The sequence below is a fragment of the Sapajus apella genome, unplaced genomic scaffold (genome assembly GCF_009761245.1).
Source record: "Sapajus apella isolate SASKATOON/1434 unplaced genomic scaffold, GSC_monkey_1.0 scaffold57, whole genome shotgun sequence".
NCBI lineage: Eukaryota > Metazoa > Chordata > Mammalia > Primates > Cebidae > Sapajus > Sapajus apella.
This window is the reverse complement of record NW_022436997.1, coordinates 3,580,118-3,591,077: the sequence shown is the minus strand read 5'-3', so window position 1 is coordinate 3,591,077 and position 10,960 is coordinate 3,580,118. Positions and strand designations below refer to the sequence as shown.

The 10,960-nt window shown below is 33.8% G+C and overlaps 1 protein-coding gene across 1 annotated transcript; it reads right to left on the bottom strand.

The window, feature by feature from the left end:
- Positions 1 to 668: 668 nt before the first annotated feature.
- SYT4 (synaptotagmin 4) lies at positions 669 to 10,416 on the bottom strand. Its single transcript, XM_032245260.1, has 4 exons — positions 10,021 to 10,416; positions 6,392 to 7,206; positions 4,492 to 4,612; positions 669 to 3,418 (listed from the first exon to the last, which is right to left on the bottom strand). Exons 1-4 carry the CDS (start codon positions 10,052 to 10,054, stop codon positions 3,111 to 3,113), a joined length of 1,278 nt encoding a protein of 425 aa, XP_032101151.1. The 5' UTR covers positions 10,055 to 10,416; the 3' UTR covers positions 669 to 3,110.
- Between the last annotated feature and the right edge of the window lie 544 nt (positions 10,417 to 10,960).

Genomic DNA, 10,960 nt, shown 5'->3' with positions numbered 1-10,960 from the left:
GCTGGTGTTTAATGGTGATATAATATATTATAGATGTTCTGGTCATTTTTCCCTCAATCTTAAAGAAAAAATAAGACATCTGAGACATCCAGGCCCACATAATTTTATTAGCCAAAAATTTCTCAGAATGTAAAAAAAAAAATTTAAGAAGAAAAGAAAAGCAGTGATATAAAATAGATAATGATGTTAAAATAAGAAATGATATAAAGGAAATGGATAGAAGAGTAAAGAAAGGTGGTTGAAAATAGTGGCGAGAAAAGGAAATGAAATATAGAAAGTGAATAAAATTTAGAAAAAAGTCAAAGAATGTGGGAATGAGCCAGTTGATGAAGTCTCCTTGAGGAGAGTGGAATGGTATAGAGGAAAGGACAGGGCAGACCATGAAATCTTCTTGAGCACTATTTATTCCTACTTGAGTCAATTGCCTATGCTCCTTGATCCTCAAGTTTTGCTTTTGTATAGTAAGGATAATGATATAATAGGGTTAATGATATCTGCTCCAGATGATCATTATGAAGATTGTTTTAAAGGTGTATTAAAGATTTCCGTGCTCAGTAACTAATGTTCACTAAACTGTGCAAGGTGATCCACTAGCGAAACTTGAAAATTCAGTCAGCAGTAAGAGAAGCCTTATTACAGAGTCCATTGGCAGAAAGTCTGCATTGAAATGGGTTGGGCAAAAGCAGCAATTTATTCATGTCTTACAAACGTGGTCTTACAAACATCATACAGAGCTGGCACAAAAGAACAGACACTGTCTCGTACACCATGCTTCCTTCCAAAACACTTCTATTGAGTTACAACATCAGAACAAGTCAATTACTGAGTTACATAGTTCTTCAAACATGTATACCTCCCCATTCGGGTGGTGAGATTTGCTAATCAGACAAACAATTAATTTACATGTTTAATACAGTGCAGGATTTGTAACAGGATTCAAGATATTCACATTGATATTGTAATACATTCTAAAACAGTACAATTTTCAAAAATGATGAGATTACGTATTAATATCTCCCTGCCTGTTTCAATTCCTTTCTTGTTTTTCTTCTTTCTTAAAATCAGTTGCAAATAGTTTCACTCAACTTTTCACACTCAAAAACACTTGAAGTTTTAAAAGCTAAAAACTATTTACAAATTATCCATTTTAATTTTAAAAGTGTTTGTTGTTGGTTTCATTGTTCCATGTTAAAAAAAAAAATCACCTTCTTCCAACAACCAAACCTCACCTGCTACCACCATTAACTTCTGGCTGCTGTGAGAATACTTAGAATTGGCCCCTTACAACTTTTCAGAGGTCCAAAATATATTCTGTTCCATGGCCCATGATACCAAAAGCATATACATAAAAAGGCCATTTAACTTCCCCAAACTACACACCAACTATGGTTCATTTCATGTTGCTTTCACAGAAATGCTGAGTGGAGCAAGATGCTGTGAGGTGACTTTGTAGTGAAATGAAGACAATGATTGGGAAATATGCTTGTTTAATCCCAAAGTCATTTTAAAGCACAAAAAGAGGTTGACTTTTAATCTTTGTACATACAGAATGTAATACATTTTCTTTACATTAGGCATAGTCATAAAAAGCATGTATAAGTTGTTTGGAAAATGCATTTTTCATAGAATTTACAAACACTGTGATATCAAACACATTCTCAAAAACTGCTAAAGTACTGACACAAAACCTGACTCAAAATGTAAATTTTTCAGTAGACTTAATTTCTAACTTGCATATTTAATAATTCAACTGTACTCAAGTTCACTATTACTTCTCTAAAAACTCAAATATAGTGACATAACTCTCAAGTTAATTCTTTCCAAATAATCACTGGGTACAGCTTTAATCTAACAGGTTCAGAATGAATTTCAGAACCCTGGCAATGGAAAATGATACAAGACACAAGTCTGTAAACTGCTCTATAGACAACAGCTCAAGACAAATTCGCCTAGAAAAGATAGTGAAACACATTCTTTGTGTTGTGCCAATTTGACAGCCTAAGTATATTTTCTGTGAACATATGTAAATTATATTAGAATTTCTCTTGAACAATTTTGTAGCCTTACATTTGTTTGTTGGTTAAGTTACACTTTTTATCTGGCAATGTAAAAAAACTTCACAGTCTTTTCAAGTAGTATCTTAGTCTTTTCTGGGGAACAATAAGTTAAATGAAGATGTAAGTGGCCATGTCCCCTCTGGGTACAAACGGTGGCTCTAAAAGTACACTTGTACACTGTACATATTTCCTATAAGAAAATGCACTTCTAACGGGATTTCTTTTTGAAATTTCTTTCTTTATCCACTAACTAATTCAACAACTTCATGAGGGTACATAGGGGTCTCTCAGGCCACACTGAGGCTTATGACAGGCAGTGAATAATCCAAGGCCATGGTTCTTATGTGAGGTTATATTTTACAAAATTTAGACTCACATGTAACCTTAGCGGGGAGAAAAATCATATTTCAGCCACAGTGTTCTCAACTCAGCCCTTTGATAAAATAATTTCTCAGCTTGTTCACTGTCCTTTTGAAATGAATTTGTTGCTCTTATGATAAAATTGCATCAAATAATTACAAACCAAACTGAAATGACCAGATACTTTTGTATGCAGGACAACCATTTGCACATGACATAATTAATAAATACAAACTAGAGAACATTTCTTTTGTATCTTTGGATTTAAAGAAAAATTGATTTCCCAAACCTGAAGATAAATGGATAAATTTTCACAAGGCAAGGCATACTTTTTATTTTTAAATCTTAACAATCACATGAACTTTTTGTGACATGTTCCAATGAGATTGTCACATTTATAATTTGGGATTCTGGCACAGAATTCACAAAATGTCTTACTATTCCTATTTATATCACTGGTAACCTGAAGGAAAAATGGAATATCTTATGAAAATTTATCCAACTCTTCTAATAAATAGGGAAATTATCATGATACTCATTTGAAGTTACTTTCTGGTCTACTAATTTAATCCATTTCTAACAACAACAAAAAAAAGATAGCTTGGTTTCACAAGCTTGCAATCCAGTATGGAAAGAAAGAAAATTTCTCCTTGCCTAGTAAAAATCTTTAAGTTCCAACTCATGGCTAGGATGCTAACCATCACAGAGCACATGCCACTTGGCAATTTGTCTCCTGGGGTAGTCACAGATCTCTTTCCAGTGCTCTCCACCAGTTCCTTCTGCTGCTGCACCCAAGACTAACTGCCCGATCACCTCATTTCGGGCCCCCCTTTCAGAATCCAAAACCAAAAATTCAACACTTATATCTTCAAGACCCTCACAAGGAATATCAAAGACAAACAGCTCATTGAACACTGCATTGGGGGTGCATTTCTTCACATGAGTCTTCTTCTTGGAGATTCTCTTTTTGGCATGGTACAGGTTCACTTTGACATAGGGATCTGCAATAGAACATAACAGGCATTACAATGGGGAACTGGGCTAGAGAGCTGATATCAACATAACAGTGTCCTTAGAGATCATGGCATGCCAATGAAATGTGGTTACCATGAAAATAAGTCAGAACAAAGGGAAATATGGATAAAACTTGGCTTTTCTCTTGTCAACAGAATTAAAAATAAGGAAGAATATGCAAAATTAGAGAAAATGGCTCTAAATCAGAAAATAGGGAAAAAATAATGGTAGGAAAGAGGTAACATAAAAGGAAAGAAAATAAAATGTTCTATGGAATCATTCTGATTACTAATAACTTAGTGTAGAAAATAGGGTAGAAGGAAAATATATATATTAGACAACTTCTAGGTTTATTGACTTGTATGACTTTGGGTAAGTCTCTATTTCCCTGACTTTTGGCTGCTTTTTCCACCTAATGAGGATGTAGAGACCACAATGGCAATGGTCTTTTTAGTTTTAACTTTTCTGAATTTCTTCAGCCACAGGCTAGATTTGCTTTCTGTTTCCCAGTGTTGAGCTTCTCTGTGTCATTGATAATATGTAGATTTTAAGTTAATGCTATTTTATCACAATTACTTTAGTCTTTTTCTGGTGGCAGCATACAAGTTAATTTCAGCTTCCTAATCTAATCTTTTAAGACCATGTTTTCAAATCCCATCATTAAATAATAATAATAATAACATTAGATGATATTTAAAGAAGTACATATTTCTAGCTCCTACAATGCCTGTCAAGATGAATAGCATTATTTCCAGTTTCTACATAGTTTAAGAAACATACCCAATAATATTTTGCTAAGGGATGAAATTAGGACTTGAACTCAGGTAATTTTAAACTATAGCTTATTTTGTTTCTCATTGGACTATACAATAAAAAATTGGTGTTTTGTTTAGTTTTTGTAAAGTTAATCACAAAACTAAAAGCTAATTTTTAAAGCAGACACATAAGGAATTAGAGGAAAGATAAAACAAGAGAAGAGTAACAGTAGGTCATGGGCTCGTTTGCAGTAAAATACATTCCACTCATACAATGAACCTGAGTATTTCAGAAGCATTCTTACCTGAAAGTCCGGATACATCAGATTTAGGCAGATGTCTAGCTTTTAAAACAACCACAGTTAGAGTATTTGTGGTGGACTGATAGCAGAGAGAGATCAGTAACTCACCCCTTCCTGAAGACTTCTAAAGAAAGAGAAATGTAATATAAGTATTTCTATTATTTTTTTAGCTTTGAAGTTTGCACTTTCATTCAAGTTTAAATAGCATTGTCATTTAAATGTAATCTTCTTGGTTATTTTTATTTTAATATGCTAAGGAATCAAAGAGTAAAAGCTTTTGTGCAGTACCATCACTGCTTGAAAAACTACTGCCTGCCATCTTGTGGTTCTATTGGGTACTACAGGATGTTTCACTTTGCAAAAAATTGGCCACACCCATTACTTAGCAATGTTTAAAGGATATTTAAATTATATCTTACACAGAATTATATATATATATTTTTGCTTTTTAATAACACCTCTACTTTTCAAAGTTATTAATAGTAATAAAGTTTACCTAAGTCTTTGCATGAGTATGTGTAGGGTCAAATGACTCTACATATACTCATGCAAATAATTAGATAAGTTTGATTTGATTTCAAATTCTTTAACACTGACATATTGAAATTTGAATTTAGACCAAATGAGATTTATTCTGATCCCAACTATCTTCCTAGCCCAAAGGTATAATGGAGTTAAAATTCTCTGCCTCTTTCCCAACAGCAAGTTTCCATTTAAGCCAAGGAATGATTTGATTTCAAGTATTGAAGAGAATAGATTCTGAATTTTTAATACATTGTTTTTGGGCAGTATCATAGCGTCCTTCTTTTCATGCTACTTAGATTTTATTTGTACTTTAAAGATAATGAGTAAGACATCCGATAATTCAAAGTAAAAGTTTTGACTGAAAGTAACGAGGTATTAACTTGGATTTTTTTTGCAACTAAAATGATGGCTGACACAAAACTAAAGCTGCAATATAGTTATACAAAATCTAACATGGATCAGCTATATGAGTAAGCACTCTAAGGAGAATCAGGGTAGGAGACAAATTCTCATTCCCACTGTGCCACTAAGCCAGCCAGGTGTCTCAAACAAACTGTTGAATGTCTCTGAACCTTGACCTTCATTAATTTCAATGAGAGGATATAGTCAAAATGAGCTGTCAAGTTATTTTCAGCTCTAAAACACTATGTGGTTAAAAAAACACATAAATTAGTATATTTATTGATTTTTATAAATCATTCTATTATAGAGAGAAATTATTCTGAATTACCACTATTGAAATCAATTGAGTTTCAAATTTAAAGTGAAAATGGGGTTAAATTTGTTTAATGATATTTTATTATTTTTAATAAACCCAGAACTACTAGAGTAGTATAACTACAAAAGCAGAGGAATTCTCTTCCTACTATACAATTTAGAGATGGACATTTGTAATTGAATATGACGTGATATTGCCTCCTTGAAAAGCAATTCCATGAAAGTCAATACAATTTCCAAACCCTCAGGAAGAATTGATTTAATTTTAAATTTCAATTTTAAATTCAATTATGCTGACCTTGAAACCACTTTGTTAACTTGATTATGAATAAGAAATCTTCACCTGTATTTTAAAGTAACAGTGTCTGTCAAAATATTTATAATCGAGATTAACACATTTATATAAGTGATATCTAAATATCCTTCTATAAATAATACCTGTTTACTTTATGTCATTAAAACAATTTTAATATTTCAGTATGGATTAAATTTTATTTTGTCTGCTCTATTCCCTTGCTCTCCATTTGATTATAATTAATAATAATTAAACATGGTAAGGATGACATGTACAAGCTTATCATATTAATTAAAATTCCTTGGACACAGAAAAAGCTACATAAAAGATTGTTTATAAAAACTTTGAGCACTGAAAATAAATTACCCTAACATTTCTTTTGATGATCTCTCTGTTCATTAACATTTTTCCTTCAGATAATTCAATTCCCGAGAGAGGAATTAGAACTTCCCCAATGATATCATCTCTTGAAAACCTGTCAAAGCTCAAAATTGTGAAGTGCAAGGCCAATTCTTGGATTTGGGTATAGGGGATCCCATAGAATGTAAAGGTTTCATCAAAAGCTGGATCCAAGGTTTTCCTCAGCACTCTAGTTTTCACTTTATGCTTCTTCTCTGGGAGGATCGTCATTTTGATATATGGGTCAGAGGTCATCGACTGCTCATCCATGGCTGGCAAGCCACGGGCTTCCTTTATATTGACCACAAATGCTTTTCTCTCGAAGTTGTATTCTAAGGAGAAGAAGAGCGTTCCCAGCTTCTCTTGTTTCTCTTCTGAAGAAAGGGAAGTGCTGGACTTTAAACTATCGGGGGAAACTGCCTCTTTTTCCCCTTCTAAAATGAGCTTTGGGGTTGCATTCTCTGGATCAGAAGGGCTGCCAGCTTTGAGGTTGGTTTTAGGAAAATTGCCATTGAGATCTCTCTTTTCAAGATCCAGATGTAGTGAATTCTTTGGCACAGCTGGTTTATTCTTTTCTTCATTTTTGTCATCTGCTCCAAACTTCTTTTTGCTATTTAGGTTTTCAGGGTAAATGTCAACTCCCTTAAGCACATGCACAAACTTGTATGGAGGAGTCTTGTTAGACTTGGATGATTTTCTCTGACAGCAGATCCATGCAAAGAGAGAGACTGTGAAGACCAGGCCAAATGCACTGAAGATCCCCACCACTGTGGGGATTTCATCTGAAAAATCAAACGACCAATAATATACATTAAAGAAGCAGAGCCGGAGATAAGAGCCTTTGACAAGCCTAACAGAGCTGGCAATTGTTATAGGTTGGATAGGTTGAATTACTTTCCAACTGTTCTAGGTATGAGTTAAGCACATATTTCACAGTAATTTCATGGATAAACAGATCCCCACAGGGAAAAACAAAACAAAACCAAACAAAACATAAAGTTTGGGGGAAACTCTTACATTTCAGTAGTTTTTCATTAACGAAATGAAAAGATGAAAATGGTCCTGAATCAGATGCGGAGGAATGCTTAATGGCTCTGACTTATCTTTGTTTCCTCAGATAACATGAGGCAACTACAGTATGATGGATCGGTACTAATTTCATTATTTTTAATTGTCATTTTGAGGCTTTCCAGAGCGTCATTTCTTACTGGAATTCTAAGTAGTTCTTTATATACCAAGAATTCAAGCAGCAAACATTTAGGAACTCAGTGGTCCATTTAATTTTAGGAAATTGTGAAACAGTATTTACCATTGCCACAAACTCATTAATAATTTTTATCCCTATTGTGAAACAGTGGTAAAAATATACATATATTAGAGAAAATTAAACAAAAACAGAAGAGCAACAATACATGCCAATATTATGTAACTTATAATACTACCATTCCCTTTTATGACAACACAAAATTTCTCAAACACCGAATTATACAAAGTATAAATTAATTAAACTTTAAAAGATAAAAGCAGAACAATAATTATAAGTGAATCAGCATTCCTTGACATGTAATGAGAACAGTGAGATTTAGACTTCAATTTTATCTATAACTGTGTTTTCCCCTAGCACATGGCATAGTAAATGATAATCAAACTGAAATTGTCATTATTTTCTTAAATGATGGCACATTAAATTACTGACACTAGGTAATATTCATTATGCATAAGATTTATCCTATTTTATATGTAATCATATTTCTTGAACAAACGGTTAGTTACACTGTGGGAGTAAATGCAGTATTACTACATCTGTACGTAGTGAATCAATAGAGTCAATGCTTAATATAATCAAAGTCAATATGACTACTGTAATATTATATACATTTAGTTCCATTGCAATATGCTTTTTGTTCTAACTAGCAAATAATAAAGTTGAAAGTTCCAGTCCAGAAAGGGTTAAAACTTTTCTAAATAACCACAAGAAGACCAATCTTTTGTTACTTTCCTTCCCCATCCCCCAAAATCTTCTGCCAATCTACTTCATAATTACAAAACTGAACTCAAAGAATGTAAGGTTAAGAAAAGACAAAAAAAAAAAAAACTGAAGATAAAAAAATACAATAAAAATCCTGTATTTTAATGTACAGAAACTGAATCATTAAAACAGTGACTACCACCGTATAAAGCAAGAGCTAAACATAATCAGCTAAACTTAGTATCAGCTTTTCAGTTTTTCCTTCTATTCAAGTCTTTGTGAAAAAAAATGCACCCACATTCCTGGAACATAATAATCCAAGGCCAGGGAGCCAAAGCAAAGTCATGAACTGAGACATTTCTTTAGCCAAGGTAAGAACAATAAAAACAGTAGAAAATCATTTATTTTCTAAGTAGACTGATAGTCCATGCTAGAACATATTTTCATTAGCACAGTCTCCAAAAATCCCTCTGTATTAGAAAATCATTCAGATTTCTAATGAAGAACTGGGAATCAAAGTCATAACAAAATAAACCCAATAACCCAAATGGAAGGCTGGGAAAGAAATTCATTTATGAATATAGTATCACAAATTGTCCCTATTTAGTATTTACATCAAATGGCAAACATTTTATATAACATAGAAACATTTATGTACTCTCTATATATTCTCTACTGATAAAGTCTTACAATCTTGAAAGCAAAGATCATAGTTATTTCACTCAGGTTAATAACAATTATCACACAACTATAGATATCACTCCTCTTCACAAACTTCTATGAAATTTAATGATTTAATAAATACTTGTAAGTAAAATTCTGACTTTTTGCCTTTGGAATATACTGGGATCTAAAAATAGTACTTTTTTATTGTAAGAAGTACATCTAATTTTATGTACTAAAACCAAAAACTTGGTGTAAAAAAAGGGAAACTGAACTGGAAAATTGGATCCCTAATTCAAGTAGCTTTCAGCTAATTGTGCAACCTGCAATACTTCCCTCATCTCGCTGGGCTTCAGTTAGCTCAGCAGGGAAATGAAATGGGCTGAGCCGGTTCATTTTGAAAGTCCCTTTAACTCTACTACCATATGATTGTCTTTCACTAGCAACATATTTCAAAGATACAAGAAAATCATAGCAGAGAAAAACATCCTTATGGTACACCCTGTAATGAAATATACATTGCCAAACCCCAATAGACAAGTTGCTTTTTTTAACCAAGATCAAAGCCCAATGTAACCAGAGATATATTTATCTTCTCCTAATAAAATATAGGTTTACCTACAAATAAGAATCACCTACAAAATAGATGAAACCAAGATGGGAAAAACAGACCCCTTTTTCTTTACTCAGTGAATGCTTCTATATAGAGAGGCACCTGAAAATTTAAGAACTTCTTGAAGGTAAATTCTCCCTAACAGAAGACAATTTTAAAGAGAGAGATACCAAGGAAGGGAGAGAAGCCACAGTAATAAGCCACATTTGCCTGTTTGCCATTCTCATTTTCCTTTAAATTAACTACCTAGGAAATCTGTATTCAACAACCAGGGAAAAAATAAAGGAATAAACAGCCCACCCCAGAGTATTCAAGGAACAACCGCAGTCATAAGTTCAGTAACTTGCTTACCAAATTCTTCCCTGCTGGTGGTGATCGGAGCCATTTTTTACTGCGTGTTCTGTCCGAGGTGCTGAAGGGAAAACTGCCTGGCTGGATTCACTTGCCTGGATCTGAAGCGCCGGCTTTCCGAGCGCTGAAAACAACAGCGCAGAGCCCAGGGGACCAGCTCCTGGAACAGGGAGGAGGCAAAGAGGGAGGTCCACTCGCCCTCGCACGGTGATTTGCCACCTCTGTTCCTGTTTTGGCTCTTCTGAGAAGCTCGTCTCCGAGACTCCAGACGTGGCTGGAACCCGAATTGACGCAATCCTGACGCTACAGGGCTGAAATCAGCACCTGCCCCCCTCCCCTCCTCCCTTCAAGCTTTCCTTCTTGCTTCCTCCCTCCTCTCTTGAGGATTCAACACACGCTCACCAATTATTTTAACTGTTGGACCACTAGAGATTAGCTTTGCTGTTTTGTGGGGGCTCAGAGGCACACCGAGATGACCCCGGAAACTGATCTCTGTCAGTTCCTAATATAAAATCTCCTGATCACCTAGATGAATAAAAATATGTTTCTGAGTTATCACAATAATGTAATCTACAGAGGAGAAATTTCTGCATCCAGTGACTCATTTTAAGATGCAAAAACATATTTTCTTGCTTTTTAATTTTTTCTTTGACATGTTATACCTATGATACTTATTACATTTAGAAAAATTCACTGCAAATTGATCCATTTAATATAGAATAGTTTTCCCACTACAATTTTTTATGTTCTAATGAATTATTAGTCTAAATATTTTGCTGGTAACGTTGTTCCTTCCTGATCTGTCAGCTCTCTTCCCTTTAATATTTGACCAGTTAAAGCACTTAGGAACAGATGGGAATAATTCCTTGGATATTCAGACTCTCTCAGTTATAACTTTTGCATATAATAAGACTGCTTCTGAAATGAAATTTATGGTTAA